General features: G+C 42.2%; 1 protein-coding gene across 3 annotated transcripts in view; it reads right to left on the bottom strand.

Annotated features, from left to right (window-relative positions):
- LOC148022553 (uncharacterized) overlaps nucleotides 1–21,849 on the bottom strand; it is a 109,390-nt gene that overhangs the window by 69,534 nt on the left and 18,007 nt on the right. For all 3 annotated transcript variants that reach the window (XM_087695502.1, XM_087695501.1, XM_087695500.1), the window contains exons 5-6: nucleotides 11,944–12,031; nucleotides 9,852–10,070 (exon numbers count right to left, since the gene is read on the bottom strand). In XM_087695502.1, the coding sequence (XP_087551628.1) occupies nucleotides 9,852–10,070; nucleotides 11,944–12,031 (307 nt within the window). The remainder of the gene's footprint in view (nucleotides 1–9,851; nucleotides 10,071–11,943; nucleotides 12,032–21,849) is intronic.

Here is a 21,849-nt window from a genome sequence, read left to right as displayed (position 1 = left end):
ACAATAGTTGGAGCAAACAAGCTCCGAAGAATGCGCCTGGTGCCTTCGTGACCGCCGCGGACCAACCTGCGGTCCCCACTCCTTAGGAACCCCTTCGATCCCTGAATCACGGAGTGTGTCACGGGCCTAGCGAGGAGGAGGCCGAACCTCCCCTCGTCGTTCTCCATCAGTAGAAGACTCTGGAATGTCCACCGGTGGTAACTCCTCAGAAGGGTCCGGTGGAACAGTAGACTCTGTGTCAGAAACAGAATCATAATCAAAAGGCACGGGCTCCAGTGGAACTGTAGAAGGAGCCCAACTCTCCCCTGGATCTCCAAGAACGGGATGCTCCTTACCCGTTGAAGTAACCGGAACCTCCACAAACCGCACATCACGGCTAGTATATACATCCTGCTTGACGGGATCATACAGTCGGTAGCCTTGGGACTGGGAGCTGTAGCCAACAAATACCTGTTTTCGGGAAGCCGCTTCAAATTTGTCACGGTGAGTCTTGGGAATGTGAACATAGGCATCACACCCAAAGACCCGAAAGTAAGAAACATCTGGCTTCGTCCCAAAATAAGTCTCAAATGGAGTCATCCCTTCCACGGCCGAAGTAGGGGATCGATTAAGGATGTGGACTGCAGTAGCCACAGCCTCGGCCCACAAAACCTGAGGGGTCTGTCGGTGCTCCATGGTGCGCGCCATCTCGATCACACTGCGGTTCTTCCGTTCTAGAATACCATTTTCTTCAGGAGTATTGGTATTGGCAAACTCCTGGTGAATTCCTCTATCTGCACAAAACCGAGCAAATTCATTAGACACAAATTCACCTCCCTTGTCGGATCGCAAGGTCTTCAACTTCCGGCCTGATCGGTTCTCCTCAAAGAGAAGCCAATCCTTGAAGTGCGAGAAGGCTTCTGACTTTAGTGCCAAAAAATAGGCCCATGTCATCCTGCTGTAATCATCCACGATCAGCATGAAGTACGAGCTCCCACGCAGGGACTCATTCCGCATAGGGCCACATAGATCCGTAGATACTAGCTCCATCGGTGAAGTAGACCGCCGCGAAGCTCTGTGGGGAATGGCATCTCTATGCTGCTTCCCCCGTATGCAAGAGACACATGGCTGCTGGCTCACCACTATATCCGGCAACCCTCGAACAAGCTGTCCCCGTGACGCCTTCCAAAGATAGTCATAGTTCAGGTGACCAAACCGAGCATGCCATAACTCAGACTGAGACTGTGAGGTAAGAAGAAGAGTAGAGAGGGCAGTGGAAGACTTTAGTTTGTAAATGCCGTTCTCCTCATATCCAGATGATAGAACCTTCCTCGATTCACGATCAAGGACTCGCATTGTAGAACTATCAAACTCCACCAGAAGACCAAGGGAGCAAATCTTATGGACTGAAAGGAGATGGTACCCTAATCCTGGTACATGCAAAACCTCTGAGGTATGGGTGCCACCTCGTCCATCCGGAATAAGCTGCATCTTACCCCGACCTGCAACAGAAACTGAAGAGCTGTCTCCAATGAGAACCTGCCCACGCGAAGGTCGCAGCTGGGCAACACCATCTGATGAAGGAGTCATGTGCCGTGAGGCACCACTATCAATAATCCACTCTCGAGCTTGGGGAGCCGTCATCGCAGCATCAGAAGCATTCGGTGAAGCGTCCTTAATGACAACTAAATGTAGAAATGCAGCTGATGAGGGTGCAGCCACCGCTCCAGAATCCTTGGTTTCCTTCTTCTTGGTGTCCTTCGAGTCTTTGTCAGGGCAATCCTTCTTCCAATGGCTAGTCTTTCCACAAATATGGCATGTGGAGTCTTTGTCCTTGTCCTTCTCCTTGTCCTTCTTGGACTTATTATCCCCCTTCTTCTTCTTTTGGTCCTTCCCCTTCTTCTGAGAGGCTTGACCTGTCAACGCCTCCGTCTTGGAAGCATTCTGTCCCTTTAACTGTTCCTCTTGGTCCAAGACCATAGGAACCAACTCTTCCCACCGAAGAGTAGACTCTCACCCTGAAGCAATAAGGGCAGAGTAAAATGTACCGAATCATGGCGGCAACTGGGACAAGAGTGTGATCGCCATGTCTTCGGAGGAAATCGGCTTCCCCGCATTCTGAACCTGCATCTGTAGCTGCCTTAGCTTGTTAATGTGTTCCCTTAGCGAAGAAGACTTATTGACGAACAAAGTCCGCATCTGGACCTCCAAAGAAACCCTCTTCATCAGGGTCATCCGATTGTACATTTGATCAAGCTCCAGCCATATCTCACGAGCCACCGTCAAGTGCTCGATGTGAGCGATCACGGCTGTAGTGCATGATAGAAAGAGAAAGGATCGAATCCTGGCATTCAGTTTGTCCCAATGAGACTGGGCCCTGGCCAACTCTGCACGAGCATCGAAAGAGAGTTTGGACTCATCTCTTACCAAAGGCCGGTCAATATCTTCCTGGACCAACTCCGCCAAATCATAGGACTCAAGGATGGCCAACATCATAACGCGCCAAATGCGGTAGTTGTCGCCGTCGAGCTTTTGATCTGTAGGAAGAGCCGGTAGGACAGGCACCTTCCGGTCCATTATCGCCTGGAACTCCAAGTCCATCTCTGTAGACATCTTCACCTGCAATGCCTTCTCAAACGCAAAAGCAGCCCCCTCTGACTGGGAAAACTCAGCCTGCTAAGGCTCTTCCGCGTCCTGAAGCTTCTTCACCCGCCGGAGGCGATGAAAAAGCAAAACCTGCACTTTTAGGTTGAAAACTCAAAACTTCCTCCGCGTCAAACAGCAGCAAATCCACCACCTGTACTCCTTTCCTGTGCGCCCACACTCGTTTCAGCCTTGTTCCAAGGCGCAGCCCTCCTGTCTGCCCTTAAACGCAAAAAACGCAAATTTGTGTCGCGATGGAAACTCCACTTCAGGTTGATTCTGCGCTCAGTCAGCCCTCAAACACTGCTCTGATACCATGTCAGAGTGCAGCGGTGCGGAAGCGTAGGTTTGAGAGTGAGAGAACGCAGAGAGAGAAGGGAGAGAAAGAGACAGTGGACAATGAAGATCTGCTGTATAAAGAATGCTGAATACAAAGATATACACGGGCGCAGTGCGCTGGACTGCGTGTCTCCACCTCGACGATGCGACCTGTTGTCCACCTCGAAGTCTGCTGCAGTCTGCACTGTCTGCTGTCTGAAATCTGTGAACAGAGACAGAAATCTGCACGGCACCGGTCTGTAATCTGCAACAGAGAAGAATGGCCAGACTGCTGGAAACGTGGACTATAAATAGTCGAAAAACTGCCTGAACTGGGGCGCCAGAAATAGGGCGCAGCCTGGAATAAGTCGGCTGCAGGCAGTCGGACTGCCACGTGGCAGTCCAACTGCACAGTCCGACTGTGCAGCAGCCTGCTGGTCCGACTGTGCAGCTGCCTGCCCACCAAACAGGCTATGATCTCTAACAAAAACAAGCCCAAAACCAGCTAAACACGAGTTGTGATTGCCGAAAATGCTGTGAGACTTTCTGGACTGGTGGCAAAGCTGTTAGTACACACATGGGCCTAGCGGACTAGAGTAGAACCAAGCGGCAGGTTGTACAACTGGCGGCAACTAGAGGAGTTGTCAACAAGCGGCGCTGGATTGAACAGGAGGAGGCGCAAGCGGAGCAAGGGGCAGCACAACCAAACAAGGAGACACCACTAAATGGGGCGGCATTACAGACACAGGCGTAGGGCTACAGGGCGGGGCTACACGTGGCGTAGGGCTGGTGAGTCTGTTGGTGGACTAGGCTAGTTGGGCAGGCACTGGTTAGCCACAGACAGCAGCCCCTGGAGAGCTAATAAGGAGCTAGACATGGCGGGTCTGATGAGGCTAGCGAGAGTATTGCACCTGATGAAGACTGGCTTGACGAACCTCGAGCTCTTATACCAAATGTTGAAGCAGAGATGGCAGCTATTAGCTTAGCATACACAGCGTGGACAATAGAGAGTGAGAGTGTAGACAGCTCAACACTTGATTAGATTCAAAGTGTATAAGTGAAGTACAAAAGTACAATCCTTAGACTTTAGGGTTGTGTAAGTGCCTTAAGATCGGTTCACACACGAATGTGTGTAATGTGTGATAAGTGACCAAAATTGTGTAATATAAATACACAAATAAGAAGTAATATGACTGGGAGAAAAACCTCTCTTACGGAGAGTAAAAAGTGCCCTAGTGTCCTGCTCTGCGGATCACCAACACTCCTATGTGAGTGTAGGCGTGAGTAAAAACCAGCATGCATGTGGCATTGTTGGTATCGGGAATATACATTTGTCATTGCCTAATGAATCTTCTTTTATCCTCCATAATGTACAGCATCTTCCTAAGTTGACAAAGAGTTTGAATAGCACTAGACAGCTTGACAACTATGGTTATAGGGTGATCTTTGGAGATCATGTATGGAAATTGTCTCTCATTGTTACCAAAGGGCATTAATTTGGTGCTTTGTATCCTTCACATGTTTTTGGGTTTAAAGACCATTAGCTTCTTTATGATATCATTGTTTGGGACACATGTCACTTACTAGAATAAAAGCTTTGTGCCGTTTACATTATCTTCAGTGCTTGAACTTCTCTAATCTTGGTTTTTGTGAGTATCTTTTGGTAAATCAACTGAATTATCGCATAAAAGATGTGATGGTACTAAAATATCAGAGAGCTTGGGTTTGGTTCATAGTGATTTGTATGGGTACATGGTCTCATTGGGTGGAGCTTCATAGTTTGTTACTTTCATAAATAATGCCACTAGGAAGGTTTGAGCTTACCCTACTCATAAGATGAGTGATATGCTAAAATGCATTTCAAAATTTCTTGGCATTTGTAGAGAATTATTCAAGCAAAAGGCAAGCCATGCTATCACAAGAGAGCTAATAGCTCTTGAAAATCCTACTCAAGTTGATGTCGCTGAAAAGATGAGCATGACCATTCAAGAAAGGGTTCATAGTATACTCTCTAAAACTGGTATCACTAATGTGTTTTGGGCTAGAGCTATAAGGACAATGCTACACCTAATTAATAGATCTCCTAGTATACTATTAGATGGTAAAATTCCAAAGGAGTTATAATCTAAAAAGAGGCCTAGTTATGATCATTTCTGTGTCTTTGGCTCTAAAGCATTTATGCATGTACCTAAGGTTAAGTGGAATAAGCTTGATCCTAAGTCCAAGAAGTGTATCTTTATGAGATATGTTAAGTCAAGAGAAATGGGTTTCCGCTTATGGGATCTTGAGTCTAAGAAGATAGTACACAATGCCCGTTAAAACACTTGAGATCCATTAGGTAGTGTTCCAAGGGGACAACCATCACATGAGCATCATGTATGGCCTACTTCACATGATGTAAGGCATGGACAGCTAATTAGTGTTGAGATGGAAGTACCACAAGCACGTGCAAAGCCTCACGTTTTATAGGATGGACAAGTGGAATAGCCATAGGCTTCTATTGAGCTAGTTTTACAACAATCTATAAGGGTTCCTAGACCACTAAAGAGACATACACCGTCTCTAGACTATGTCATGGTTATGGATTGCAATGAGCCTTCTTGTTACAATGGTGTTATGATAAGAAATAAAATTCATAAGTAGAAAAAGACTATGCTGTCAAAGATGGATTCTTTGGTGAAAAATGCTACTGAGATAGTTCCTTTGCCTAAGGGTAAGCATGCATTGCCATGCAAGTGGGTCTACAAGTTGAAAGCATCCCCATCTGATGCATTATCTAAGTGCAAGGCAAGATTGATGGTGAAGGGATTCAAGGAGGAAGGGATTCAAGGCAAAGAAGGAAATTAACTTTGATGAGATATTCTCACAAGCAGTCAAGGTGACCACCCTTCATACGGTACTTGCGTTGGTTACTAAGGAAGGCATGGAGCTTGTTCAGATAGATGTAAAGATTGCTTTCTTGCATGAAGATTTACATGAGCATATTTATATATCACAACCTAAAGGGTTTGTTGTGGAAGGCAAGGAGCAATGGATGTAAGCTACAAAGAGCTTATATGGTTTGAAACAAGCTCCCAAGAGATAGTATCATAAGTTTAATCCCTTTATGCAATCTCAGGGATATATTAGAAATGAGACTTACTACCATGTATACACCAAGAAGGCTAGGGATAGTAGCACTATGATTCCGATTTTCTGTGTGGATGGCATACCAATTATTGGGAAGTCAGTCATAGATGTGGATATACTAAAAAAAAGGTTGCATTAAACCTTTAACATGAAGGGGAATGCTAGTCACATTCTCAGCATGCACATTATGCAAGATAGAGATAAAAGGATACTCCATTTGTCTCAAAAGAAATACATTGGGAAGGTATTGAAGCGTTTTGATATGAAGTGGGGAAAGGCAATCGGTGTTCCATTGCCTCCATATTTGAAACTTAGCCAAGAGGACATCCCTAAGTCAAATGAGTTAGAGGCTAAAATAGCTGAGGTTCCTTATGTATTTGTAGTTAGTAGCTTAATGTACACTATGATTGCTACATGTCCAGACATTGCCTATACAATGGGAGTGGTTAGCAAATATATTGCAAACCCTAGCAAGAATCATTGGAAGATAGTAAAGAGTATTACGATATACTTAAATGGCACTAGAGCTATATACATATGCTTCAAAAGGAAGGATGCATCTCTTCTTGGATTTGTAGATATTGATTTTGTAGGGAGTATAGATTCTAGGAGGTCTAATATAGATTTTGCCTTTATTTTCACAAGTGGTGCACTCTTGGGTCTCTCAGTTGCTGCCATGTACAACTTCATCTAATATTGAGGCTAAGTATGTTACAATCATTGAGGCTTATAAGGAAGCTATATAGCTTATTTGTCTAGTAGGAAACTTAGACATTGCAGAATAGGTGCCTATGTTGCACTATGATAGTCAAGAGTGTCATCCAGTTGGCACGAAACCCTCTCTTTCATGCAAAGACAAGGCACATTGAGGTAAAGCATCACTTCATCATGGGGATGCTTGAGAACAAGCGCATTAAGCTTGTCAAGGCCCATATGGATGATAACCCTATAGATCTTTTCACAAAGAGTTTAACTTCTAAGTGCTTTGCAGTATGCAAAGCACTAATGGGCATTAATAGTGTCTTCACTTTCTTCTTATATTCCCATAAAGGCACATTGGCCCTTAAGTGGGAGGTTGTTACGGTAAAGGCCAATGGCCAATGGCCAATAGATAGGTAGGCACTCTTTGTATAAGTGCACATTGCACAATCATATATAAGTGAAGATAACAGAGACTAAGTATACCACCATTCATTGTACCTACAAAACTCTCTTGTATGCTTCTCTCTCCAACCCTTTTGATCTCATATCCACCATTGCTTCCTTCTTAGGTAATGAAGGATATGAGAATTGGACATGCAATAAGTAAACTCTAGGCCTTTGGGCATGAGGACAAGATCAAAGAATTAGCTCAAAACCTTCAAAACAGTGAGTTTTTAAGATTAAGTGTAGAATCTCAAACAAAGCAAAACTTTTTAGCATGTTAATTAAACATTACCTAAAAATTTTAATTAAAGAATGCTTAATTCTGGTACCCCACCTCTAGGCATAGTGACCACTGCATTTGCTGTGAAGAACGTGGCATTGCACATGGAGTGGCAAAGTTTGGGCCTGGGAGCTTAAGGGCAAGACCAAAGAATTGGCTCAGAACCTTTGAAACAGTGAGTTTCCAAGGTAAATGTGAAACTTTTTAATTAAATAGACTGGTTTTTAAACCTTAAATTGGAAGTTCGACCAAAGTTTGGATAGCAAGACCTGAAAACTTAAGTTTAAGCCATTTAAAAGTTTGGGGCAGCCTCAAACTCTTAATAGTAAGTAAGAATGTGAGATCAAGTTTGGAAAGGCTTATCTTATCCTCATCTCTCTACCCCTTTTGGGATCAGCGACAAGCTTTTGGCAGCCATTCTTGCTCATCTTTAAAGATTCACTGTGGAGATTAAAGGAAAAGCTTGTGCATGGGTCAGGGCAGAAATCGATCTCTTCCCCTATGCTTGGAAAACCAGCATGGCAGCCTTGGAGCATTGATCTCCCCTATTGCAGTTTTTCTTCTTCTCTTCTCCAATTTGTGGTCTCACTCATCTACAGTTGAGATCTATACATTTTCTTTAAGATCTCAGCATTGGAACACTTTCTTGGCAATTTTGTCATAAAGAAAGTGAGATGTGGACAGTTTTGTTGTGGGAAATTCATTGGAAAGGGAATTGTGGACAGTTTTGTCATTAGAAATGTCTTGATTGTGAGAGGATTGCAAGGCAAAGTCAAGGAGAAGACCTTGGATAGGGGTTGGAACATTTGCCCCTTAATTTTGTGCACCAACATGCCGCTGGTTTATGACTTACTGTTTAGGACTTGCAGGCCAACCTACTAGTTTGGTCAATTGTGGGTGCTCAGAACTGAATTATGACTAGAGCACTAACAAATTTCTAGCTTGGAAATCCCTCTACAGCTTGCATTTGGTTCTCCAGCAGCCTCTGGTACCATCGTTTTGCAATTTCCTCTCTCTTCACACTCAGATTGGTGGTCACAGACTCGGGATCCGTCTCCGGTGGACATCACTCTCTGACATTTCTCTGCCCTTGAGCACACTGTATACTCTTACATTCATTTACAGCATTCGTTCACTTCAAAGTTGTGGCCTCTCTCTCTCTCTTCTTTTGTTTGTGTTTGAGTTTTGAGTTTTGCATTTAGGGTTTGAGTTTCACTCTCTATGTCTACGTCTGTCTCTTTGTGTTTCTGTCATGGTCATACACTCTATGTGTCCTCAATGCAAACCCTAGCAGTTTTACGTTTAGGGTTTGAGTTTTGCTCTCTATGTCTACGTCTATCTCTTTGTGGCCAATCAATGTCTTTGTGCCAAATAGGGGCATTCAGCTCCTTTTATGAGTATTTTCTTTGTTGAATATATTGTTAAACTGTAATTAGTGTTTGAAAATTAAGGGTATACTGCCCTTTGAGCAATCAAAGGTCAGTTTCAAGGAGATTAACGCTAACATCACAAGGTGGCTCATTTGGAAGGCTCATTACCAAACAAATATTCAGCGGAGAGAACCTTTTGGTGTATGCAATCTTGCAAAGCTCTGGTCATCCGTCATTCACTCCCTCACAAGCTGCTTGGAGAAGCTTCAGGGAGTCTCTCAGCACCAACAGAAGCTTCAGCAACAATTTCTTCACACCTAGGGTTGACATAGCCTGGTTTTCACTTTACTGGATGGCAAACCCCAGTGGTGTTACATTCCACCATGGCTTCTTTCTCCCACACACACACCAACACACAGCCCCCTGGAAACCAGACCAACCTTCTATCTATGTTATCTGATTTCCATTTAGCTCTAGCTAGATTGTCAAGCACTTGTACTTTGTTGTATTTTCTTCTAAGTAATATATTAGCCACACTACCTTTTGCAAAACAAATAGCTAACATATAACACACCACATGCATGGAGCATAAGGTAGCTAACATATAGCACACCACATGCAAGGTAGCATAAGGAGAAAATATTCAAAGCTCAAGTCAGTTCCTACCCAAAATAAAATCAGATATAACCTTGGCCTTATGACCATTTTTGACATGTTGTGCATGCCCATTATAGTGAAAGTGAGAGAAAAACTACAAATTTATTCTTCTGTTCAAGAAGAAAATCAGGGCGACATCACATGTAAACAGAAGATTATCAATTTGAGAGAAACTTCACTTGGTAGCTCTCACATTCATGGACTAGAATAATGACAATTAAGTTTCATCGTCAATATCTAGGTTTCATCCTTCAAACTCTCACTGTTCACATCCTTGTCACTTGCATTCAAATCACCATAAGGCTAAAATCTCGAGTTAACCAAATCACCTGAAGAACAACATTTTGAATAAACGTAGCCTCCTCAGAAAGCTTTCTGTCAACACAAGGTGGACAACCAAAGCCCCAACATTCAACCATAGAAGATAGAATTCCAAGTCTATTGGAAAGACTTTGATTTTCAGATTCTGTTGATTCACGCAACAGAAAACATAACAAAGATGCAGCACCAGCTCCAAGAGAATGTCCAGTAAGCACCAGTTTGTATCCCTGTAAAGAAACATCAAGTCAAGCATGCAGTTAATAAGTGAAAAACAGTTCATATAATCCATCTGTACGAAAAATAAAAAGAAATATAACATGCCATAGACCCAACCACACAAGGAAAGCTGACAGATAATTGATTTTAAAAAGCCAGAAATAGAAAAACTGTTAAAATGGCTTTAAGATAGGCATCATCAGACATAGATCAAGGAATGGACCTATCAATCAGCACTACATGGGCTGCCCGTGAAGAAAGAAGCCAAGGAAGAGGAAGTTAAAGCCGTAGAGCCTACAACGAAGAACAAGGTTCTTGGGAAGGACCATGAAGAGCTAGCTGGCCAGCTAGGAGTTTCTGTGAGTAGAGAAGAGAACAATCACTTACGCATGAAGAGACATCAAGAAGAATATGTCAGTGGCTTCCTTTGTTCCCCATCAATTCAGGAGATATCTTCTGCTCCATTGTTTGTCATATTATATTATGCATGGACGATTACCAAACGATTGTTAGAGATTAAGATGTTTGATTTGTTTGATGTGGAGAGAAGGCAGTAATAGATGTGAAAAAAGAGAAAGCAACTATAGATGTAGAGCAAAGGAGATTCAGGGGCCTATTTTAGAGGAGTTGATGGAGACATATGTTCTAAATGTAGATGGCACTTATTGCAAGCTTCATTATTAGGATGTAAAGTAATGCGAGGGAAAAACACAGAGATATGCAGTGTGTGACAAATGCAATGAACACAAACTGTAGAATGCTTAATGAAATAAATGATGTAGAGTGTAAATGCATACAAAGGAACCTCAAACCTTCATGTCACAAGGACCGGGGCAGAGGTGAGCTGAGAATGGTGTCGGAGACACTAAGATCAGATCCAAGTATTTGTCATCCTCGTGACAGATCCCAAAACACAACAACAACAGTCCACCACGGCTGATGATGATGTGAGCAGCAATGAAGGGAGGGAAACGCAGTCCTCCAATCACCAAGATGTGTCTAAGGGACTCTAGGCAGAAAAACACAGGTGATGCAGGCTGAAATGCAGCTCCATGAACAATCAATGATGAAGAAGATGACCATGACAGTAAGCTGGCCTCCCACACGGTGAAGCACAGGCTGGAACAGTAGAACACAGCAGCTCTGACGATGGTGACAGAGGCAGCTGATGTGGATAGGGCTGGGCTGCAGCACAAAAGGCTAGGCAGACCAGTAGACAGGCTGGGCAGACCTCCAGAAGGATGGGTAGGAGCAGGGGGATGGTGGCAACAAAATGCAGCCGCCAGCAGGCTGCATCTCCTCCAGGCAGCTGGCAATAACCTCCAACAACAGGGCAGCAGCCTAGATAGGATGGCAATAGGCTGAATCAGCAGAGCGACAGGTCTTGAATGAGATATGGGCAGTTGGAGTGGGTGATACCGTGATGGAGATAGCTGGCCAGTGTAGAATGATGACTGAAAGGCAAAAGTATTGGAATAGAGATGGATGCCCACAACATGTCCTTTTATAGGGGATTTTTTCAGATTTGTCCTACTGTCCAAAATTAATGCCTTATTAAGTATTATGGTGATTCAATGATGGCAAAATATTTTGCTTCATAGGACGCTGGAGGATATCAGCACATCAAGCATTGTGTGGTTGTATGCCACATGATGCAAAATCATCAAAAAGGACATTGTCATTTCTGCATTGAGCAACCAGAACTTATGCTCACCATTACAAATAAAAACAAAATTGCATTCATGAAATACCAAACCCAAACTGATATCATATTTATTTTGTCATGCTAGATTGTGAATCACTCCAAGCTGATTCACGGGGCCTAGAAGAGATAAATGGATCAACATCAACTACATGTTATCAGGGGTGAAAGAAGTGCATAACTGGATTTTCTCTCATAAGTGTCCGAAGACTCTCTGTTTCATTGTCCAAAATCCAATGTGCAGCAGATAACATCCCTGAATGTGCATATCTGAAACAAAACGTAAAACATTAGATAATGTACTCATTTGAAACCCTGCATTCATGCCACAATGAAGGCACAATACTGAACTTTATTTATACACAGGACTTTGGGATGCAGAATAAAGGCCAAAACACATCCCCAAAAGTCTTACTGAACTAAGGCAACATGGAATGCCAACAAGTATAAGTTATCTATAATTGGCAGATAAGCAGGACAACTTAATGCAGGAATTTCCATTTATTTCTAATGCTTGGTCTATAATGGAGATATGACCAGCTGCAATAGAGGAGTATCAAAAAGATCTTACAAAAAGAGGCCATGGAAAACAAGCACATCAACATGAGCATATTTAACAATGCATTTCATTCAGGCCAAAAGATGGTGGTGTGCAAGGCATTCAAGGTCAATCTATAACAAGCATTATTAATTGATTTAATTCGTGATTGTATCTAAATAAAAAGCTCTGAATATTGATGGGTTCAATGTAGCGTTGCCATTCTTGGGCTTGACTCACACCTACGCTCACAAAGGAGTGTCGGTGATTCTCAGTAGGACACTAGGGCACTTTTTACTCTCCTTACAAGAGGTTTTTTCCCCCAGTTTTATTCTCCTATATTTTATTTGCCTATGTTACACAGTTTGGGCACTTATTGTGTTTTGCACCTTTGAGTGTGAACACATGTTAACAACCCTAAGGTTCAAGGGTTGTACTTTGTACTTGCACATTACACTCTTTTGATTATTAAATTCGGAGTCGTGTCTTCACTCTCACACTCTCTTCACTGTCAACTGTACTCTCAACTGAGCTTTGATCTTTGCGCATCCTCTCTCCTCTCACATTTGGTATCAGAGCAAACCTTCAGCTCTGCTGAGCTCCTGGCCACCACCAGCTGAGCCGCCACCTGCCTCTGCCCTATCCGCCACCAGCAGCAGCTGGTCCGCCTCCTGTTCTGCCTCATCCAGCACTCTCAGCAGCACCACCAGCTGACGCAGCCACCAGCACTGCTGTGGCTCCCTGCTGTGCCCGCTCAAGCTGAATGCCACTGCCTCCAACCCCCGTCTGCCTGCGCATGCCAGTCCTCCAGCTAAGCTGCCTGGCACCACCTGTAACACCTCTACTCCCTCTGCTCCCTGGCCTGCAATGCTGTCCATCCCTCCATCAATCTAAGCCGCCTACTCCAGCAGGTCCGCCACCACTACAGTGCCACCACAGGCCAGGTCCGCCTGACCACAAGTCTGCCCAGCTCTGCTCAGTCAATATTGGAGGTAAAAGAACATTTAATTAATTTTTTATTCAGATTTGATCTTCAGAAAGGGGCTTTTTCCCGGGCAAACAATCTCTTCTTCTGCATGTGTCTAGGACACATTTATTGCAGAGATTTCTTGAATTTTGGGCCAAAATTTTGGGGCTTTTGAATTCAGCTCAGACATTGGCAAATATACATCGGTGTCAGTCTACAATAGACTGAATTTGTGCGTTTTGGGACAACAAATTTTGGGGCTTTTGCACTTTTTGTGCTGTTGAGCATTGTTTGTGCATTGGACAGCATGTTTGGACAGTTTTTGACAGAGTGTGATCAGATTTGCTAATTACAGCAGGGTGCTTGCTGTAATTTCGAGAAATTCTCAGATTTCCAGGTTGGTCCAGCTTGAAGTCTTGCTCTTGTGCTCTTTGAACAATGACATTTATCATGGCCAATCAGGGAGTAGGTGATGTATTCACATATGTATCCGAGGATAGGTTGGATGGCAACAACTATTCTCTATGGTCTTTTATGATAAAAAATGTGCTGATTGCGAAGAATCTTTGGAATTATGTCAATGGTGAAGAAATTTGTCCTAGAGTTGTGGCTCCTACTACATCTTCTCCAAGACAACATGGACAAAGGCCTGTTCCAACTCAACCACTTCCCCAAAGATCAGCAGCACAAAAGGCTTCGAACACACGGAATGCTCAAGCATTGTCACTGATTGCATTGGCAATTCAACGGCCTCTCATCCCGCACATACTGTCTGCAACTTCTTCACGCAAAGCATGGCTGAACTTGAGCAGATGTTTGCTAGAAAAAATGAGACACGCATCTCTTTCTTGAAGAAAGAGCTTGAGAATGTGAAGATGGATAAAGGTGATTCCATGGAGGATCACCTCAATAAAATTCAAGACTTGTATGAGCAGCTTATGAATGTAGATGAGCATTATTTGGATGCAAAGTTGATCTCTACTGCTTTGAATTCATTGCCGCCCTCTTATTTGGCCTTTCATACGGCCTTGAATCTCATCATGAGAATTTCTTCGCAGCCACTTACTTTCCTTCAGTCGGTTAGTTTGCTATTAGAAAAAGAGCAAACAAGAAAGAAAAGTGAGGTGGATGTAATAGCCTTTGAGTAGGCTTTTATGGCAAGGCAAAAGGGCAAGGGCAGTCAGTCTAAAAATGCTTCGCAGAGTTCTGGGAGTTTAAATACTTCACAGAGCAACAAGAAATAGGAGGGCACACAAGCTAAGAAGGGCAAGTGCTACTATTGCAAGAAGCCAGGTCATTACATCACAAAATGTAGGAAGCACATAGCCAAGGAGAAGGAGTCAAGGATGTTTGTTTCTGATGCACCTTCTACTGTTACTGAGTCCGCGTCTTTTGTCGTAGACCATGACTATTGTTTCTACACTTGCAATTATGACTCTTCTTGGGCTGATAGAGCATTTAGCTCTACTGAGGATGCGAGCACTTGGTTCTTTGACAATGGTACTTCTAGGCATATTACATCCCATAGGTATTTGTTTTCCTCCGTTAATTGCAGCTCTTGTTGGCAAGTCTATGCAATGTGCCAACAATGCATCATACCCCTTTAGAGGTATTGGGAGATTCTATTGATAGCAATTGATGGCTCTATTCTCCATTTGTAGAATGCATTATTTGTGCAATTCATAAAGAAGAATTTATTGTCCATTTTTTCTTTAGCAAGGTGTGGTATGCAAGTTACATTTGATGATAACAAATGTATAGTTAGAGATTAAGAACTTATAACTTTGGTTTTGATTGGCACTTTATGTCATGGTCTCTATAAGTTAGATACCTATTCAGTTGATCAGTCGCTCTATCTAGCATCTACTCTTACTCCTGCTATGTCACAGGGTGGAGATGGCCATGTATGTTAAAAGCAAAGACTTTGCCACATAGTTTTTGGATGGAAGCAGTTATGTGTGCTTGCCATGTTTTGAATAGGTGCCCTACCAAGGCATTAAAGAGTTACGCCTTTTGAGGCTTAGAACAGCCAAAAATATTCTATTGGACATTTTCATACTTTGGAGTGTGTTGCGTATGCTCACATTTCCAAGGTACTAAGAAAGAAGCTGGACAACAAGGCTGCTAAATGCACTTGTGTAGGGTACAACAGTGAGAGCAAAGGATATAAATTATGTGGACCTATCTCCGAGAAGGTATTTATCAATAGGGATGTGGTTTTTGATGAAAAATCAGAATTATCCCTTGAAGGGCATGAGAGGAAGCACTCAAGTAGTGTGCGCATCAATCGAAGTGTGCTTAGTTGTGCAGTGCAGTGAGAGAGTGGAGAGATGGGTGTGTACTATTATGGTACACACAAAGAATAAAATAAGATATTTATACTTAGGGTATGGTATACTTACACCTGCAAGGGTATATTCACATGTATGAATAAATATATACACAAGAGTAGCGTAAGCACCTTTACACCCAACAACCTTCCACTTAAAAAACCTAGCAATCTAGAGCACTAAGAAACTACCCCACCAGTCAAAGTAAAGATATACCCGCTAGTAGACTTGTGAGTATCCAAGTCACCTGCCATGTCTGCATCACAATATCCCTGCAGATCTAATGTACCCTTTCCATAGCAAATACATTTTCTGCGTGTGCCCTTAAGGTACCGGAAGATGCATTTCATTGCTTCCCAAAGTGCTTTGCCAGGATTTGACATAAACCTACTCACAACTCCCATTGCAAGAGCAATGTCAAATCTAGTGGCAACCATAGCATACATGAGTGACCCACAAGCTGAAGCATAAGGAACACCCTTCATAGAGCTGGCTGCCTTATCATCTTTTGGGCAACCTACTTTGCTAAGCTTAAGGTATGGTGGTGAAGGAACACCAAGTGGCTTAGCATCTGCCATACAGAAACAATCAAGTACTTTGTTGATGTACTTTTCTTGTGAGAGAAATAAGAGCTTCTATTCTCTATCTCTTGTTACACACGTCCAAAATGTGTTCAACTGAACCCAAGTCCTTCATGGAAAAGGCTGAATTTAGCTGTCTTTTCAATGCATTAACCTAGCTTTTATGCTTACCAACAATAAGCATATCATCCACATAAAGCACAAATATTATAAGGCTTCCATCATCAGCCTTCTTTATATATAATCATTGATCAGCATTGCTTCTTTTAAACCCATGTGAGAGTATGAAGGCATCAAACTTTTTATACCACTGTCTAAAGCCTATTTCAAACCATACAAACTTCTCTCAAGTTCTCCTTTTTCGGCTTTAGTGAAAAAATCTGAAGATACCTCCAATCTAGCTCCTCGCTAGTATTTTATATCCTAGTGCCAACCATCTGGTCACGCAAATTCTTGATTCAAGTGATGAATGCTTCATTTGTCTCTCCTTCAGCAAACTTCTATGCCTCTAGTTTAGTCTCCAAATTCTAAATCCATGCTTGATTTTGTGTTTTAATTGGATCCTCAGTACGTTGCACACCTCCTATGTGTTGGTTGTATGTTGAATCAAGATCAAAACATAGATATAATACTTTGTAACTAAGACGCACAATGAATTTGCATTTGGAGGAATCATGATACTCGAATTTGATGGGCTAGGGATGAGTTGTGGTTTTGGGTATGTCCTCTAGCTATTTCATACATAACTCTTCTTCTAAATCACCATGCATGAATACAGTTCTAACATCCATCTGAGCAAGTTCAAGATCCATAGATGCTACAATAGCAAACAATACCCCAAGAGTGGTCATTTTGACAATAGATGAAAAGACTTCCTGAAAGTCAATCCCCTCTTTCTTTGTATAGCCCTTAGCCACAAGCCTAGCTTTGTATTTGGGTTTGCCATCCACACACTTGATTTTATAGACCCATTTGTTAGAAATAACTTTCCTATCTTTGGGCAATGAAATCAAATCCCAAGTATCATTTCTTCCTACATAGCTAGCTCCCACTTTATCTTTAACTCACATGATAATGCCTCTTTATATGTGAGAGGCTCACCCTCATCTATGAGTAAAATGAAGTCGAAAGAGGAAACAAACCTCTATATAGGTCTCTGACACGTGTAGACCTTCTTACCCAATGATTTGTGTTATTAGGCAATGGATCCACATCCAAAGAAATGTCAATGACCTCATTATTTGCCTGTTGAACTGCATTTTCAAGTTGCTGTAATACATGTTCAGGCCACTGTAATTCATTTTCAACATGCTGATTTTGTTACCCAAGCTGATTTTTAGCATCCCCTTGCCGTGCATTTTTATCTGGCTGAATGATAATACGCTAATTATCATAACCAGCATCAAATAGAGCTGAATTTTCAGTTTGGCTGATGGCTGATCATGCTGAAATTTTACTTTCTTTTTGTTCAAATCACTAGATGTGGCATTTTTCAGCAGCTTTGACTCATTAAATACCACATCTCGGCTGCGTAGCACCTTTTTCATGCTTGGACCCAAACTCTATAGCCATTTCACCTTTATCTCCATAACCCTTGAAGACACCACTACGGGATTTCATGTCAAGTTTGGTTCTGCCTATCAATAGGTACATGTACATAGCATTCGCAGCCAAAGACCCTTAAGTGGTCATATGAAGTAGGTTTGCTAAACCAAACCTCTTCAAGGATGCCACTTCAAGTGCATGATGTGGAGATCAGTTGCAAATATGCACCGTGGTCTTAAGTGTCTCTCCCCAAAATGATTGTGGGAGATTAGGTGTGGACAGCATGCACCAAATCTTCTCACATAAAGTGTGATTCATTCGCTCAACCACACCATTAGATGACGGATTATAAGGAGCCATTAACTCCCATTTAGCCCCGTTGACATCATAGAACTTATTGAATTCTTTAGATACATACTCTCCCCCACTGTTTGTTCTTATGTATTTTAATTTTAAGTCCTTTTGAGTACTAACAAATGCATAAAACATTTTAAAGGCGTCAAATGCCTTGCTTTTTACTTAAGCAAGTAAACCTATAGCTCTCTAGAATGGTCATCAATAAAAGACACAAAATAGCGGAAACCACTATGAGTTTTTATTGGCATGGTACATACGTCAGAATGGACTAAATCCAAGATACATGCCTTCCTAGAGGCTCCATGAGAGTATGAACTCTTTACATGTTTTCCCAAAACACAGTCATCACAAAAGTCAAGCTTTGAGTTTTTCACATCAACTCTTCCAAGTGAAAAAAGTGCCTGTAAACCCTTTTGGCTCATGTCCAAGACGCTTATGCAATAACTCCACGTATGACTGCACTTCTTCAATTACAACAAACTTTCCAAGAAGTGCCTTGCAATGAAGATAATTTAGAGTTCCCTTTTTATCGCCTCTAGTAACTAGCATAGATCCTTTCGGTATCTTCCACATTCCACCACGAAAGGTAGTAAAGCAAAACCCCTATTGTCCAGCTGCCCAACAGAAAGCAAGCTCTTCTTTATACCAAGTACATACCTAACATCATGAAGAATCAATTCCTGACCATTTTCAAGACCCAGGTGTCTGGTACCCATTTCTTCAATATCACATGCATGGTTATTGCCTAGGTAGACTTTCCCAAGATTACCTGTTGCATTACCCTGCATATGATCTTTCCAAAGATCAAATCCATTGCCATCAAATTTACGAATCTCAAAAAGATTCTTTGTGTCGGATGTAGATGCACTGCCAGTCATCTTCAACACTAAAAGATTGCAATGAAATGTTGAATACTTCCAGCCAATAGCAAATTGCTGAATATAACGAGTACACATACTTGTACTTCCAAAGGTGTCCAAGAAGCAGATATTTTTCTGCAATTTCAGTCCCAAGTGCTGATTATAGCATGTGCATGAATCAAATCTGATACATTTTCATTAATGACAGCTCTCACTTCAATAATACATCACACATCACCGTAACTACTAACGCCCAAACGCAATAACCCAACTGCTGTATATACCATTGTTTCACTGCATAATGAGCATTCAGCAATACATGTACCAAGAGAAGCTGCACTTTTACAACATTTAATGCATCCCAAGTCCAAATTTCTCCCACTCATCAGTGAATCTGCTAAATTTTACTACCAAAGCACAAACTAGCTCAAAATGCATCAGTGATGCGAAAAGCCCCAAAATTTTTGCAATAAATCTGGCCCAATTGCATTAATTCATCATCCCCAGTGTCAAATGTGGGCAAATGTTGCAGAAATTTCACAAATTCTACAAAAATCCCAATTTTGAGGTCCAAATATGCACAAATCACCGTGAAATTGGTTCAAGTGAGAAAGTTTTCACATGTGTAAGAAAAGCCCCAAATTTTTAAAGCAAATGCACACAATATTTGCAATTTTTGGGTCAAATGACACTATTCTGCATGACCAGCATCAAATTTTTGGACATAAATCTGCATAGATCTGAGCCTTGTGCTTGCGCACCTAAACCCCCATTGATGAGTAGGGGGTTTGCTTGCAAGAAATAATTTAAAAATGTTGAAAAAATGCCTGAAATTTGACGAATCGGCCTAATTGTTGACCTGTCAACTGCCCGCACATATGTCTTCGCGACTATTGATTGTGCCTACAACTGGCCCCGCCAACCTATTGCCTGTCCCGTTGACTCTTGAATGTACCACCAGCTACAAGATGTGCCCTGCGAGCTGCTCCTGACAGCTATCACCTACAAAAAACTACCACAACTGCCTGTCACCTCAAGCCTACTAGTCAAATTGACCACCGATTGACCATGACTACCTGTCTAAGTCCTCGGAAGCGCACACACTCTTGCCAATGCTCTAATACCAGTTTGAAAGGCGCGAGAGGAAGCATTCAAGTAGTATGCGCATCAATCGAGGTGTGTTCAGTTATGCAGTGCAGTGAGAAAGTTGAGAGATGGGTGTGTACCAGTGTGGTACATACAAAGAATAAAAGAACGTATTTATACTTAGGATATGGTACACTTACATCCGCAAGGATGTGTCCACGTGTAAATAAATATATACACAGGAGTAGCGTAAGGGCCGTTATACCCAACATCCCTTGCTAGTTTTGATACATATCAAGTTGCCAATTATGTATTTGAAGGGCTGCTGCCCATTTCTTTTGGTGATACAGCTGGAGCCTCAATAAGTGAACATAATGTTCAGATAGCCACTCCATTGAGCAATGCAAAAATTCAACCAATGGTTGATCTGAATATTCAGCAAGATGCTGAATTTGAAATTCAACAAGAGCTTGTACACAATCAAGAAGCTAGGCAAATGCCTAGATGGTACTTGCAGACTATGAAAGAGTCATTTGGATGTTCCTATTGCTGGTCGTACTAGAAGACAAGCTCGTTTACATGATGGTGCTAAACAATGGAGTTTATTATTACAGCATATACACTTGATGATGAGGAGCGTGAATGTTTTGAGGATGCACAACAAAGTGTGCATTGGATGGCAGCAATGCAAGCTAAATTTGATTCTATCATGAAGAATCAAACATGGGATTTAGTAACATTGCCTCTTGGGAAGAAAGCCATTGGTACAAAGTGGGTCTATAAGATGAAAAGGACTGCAAATGGATCCATTGACAAGTATAAAGCTAGGCTTGTGGCCAAAGGCTACCCACAAAAGAAAGGCATTCACTATGAGGAGACATTTGCTTCTACATCTTGCATAACTACCATTCGGTCTATGGTTGCTTTGGCTGCCCATCATGGTTGGGAACTATGCACCAACTTGATATTAAGACTGCATTTTTACATGGGAAACTTCAAGAAGAAGTGTATGTATAACAACCCATTGGTTTTGCAGTTGAGGGATCCAAACACTTGGTATGTAAGCTGAAAAAGGCTTTGTATGGTTTGAAGCAAGCTCCCCGAGCTTGGTATGCAAAAATTAACGCCTTTTTACTCAGCCAAGGGTTCATTGATAGCTCATCAGAGTCTATCCTTTACGTACGTAAAGAGGGGGGATCCTTGCTGGTCATATGTCTTTGTGTTGATGATCTTCTGCTCACACGGACACATGCTGATCAAATTTCAGCATTCAAACAAAGTTTGCAGCAAACTTTTGAGATGTCAGACTTAGGGCCTTTGCACTACTATTTGGACATTTAGTTCATTCATAATGCTAGAGACATTGCATCGTCAAGGTCTAGATATATTGGTAGACTTCTTAAGAGGTTTGGCTTATAGGATTGCAAGCCAGTTTGCACACCAATGGAGACTAGACACAAACTATCCTTGCATGATGACTGTGATTTGTTTAATATCCATACGTGTGCTCCAGCAATTGGATATCTCATTTACTTATACAACACAAGGCCAGATATTCAGTTTGCAATTTCAGCCCTAAGCAAATATATGCACAACCCACACATGTCACATTGGCAAGCTATGAAGCATGTTTTTCGTTACTTGCAGGGAACTAGGACTCTTGGATTGCTTTATGCCAAGCGGAGACCACTGCAACTACATGCTTACAGTGATTCAGATTGGGCTGGTGATTTTGATTCACAACACTCTACAAGTGAAAATCGTTTCTTTCTTGGCTCATCTTGCATTTCTTGGCTTAGTAAGAAACAATCAACTATTGCCACA

Source organism: Lygodium microphyllum, chromosome 16 (assembly GCF_053477565.2).
Source record: "Lygodium microphyllum isolate KBCC chromosome 16, Lygodium_microphyllum_v1.1.10, whole genome shotgun sequence".
Taxonomy (NCBI): Eukaryota; Viridiplantae; Streptophyta; class Polypodiopsida; order Schizaeales; family Lygodiaceae; genus Lygodium; species Lygodium microphyllum.
Note: the sequence above shows the minus strand (reverse complement) of the source record. Positions and strands in the feature narration are given on the sequence as shown.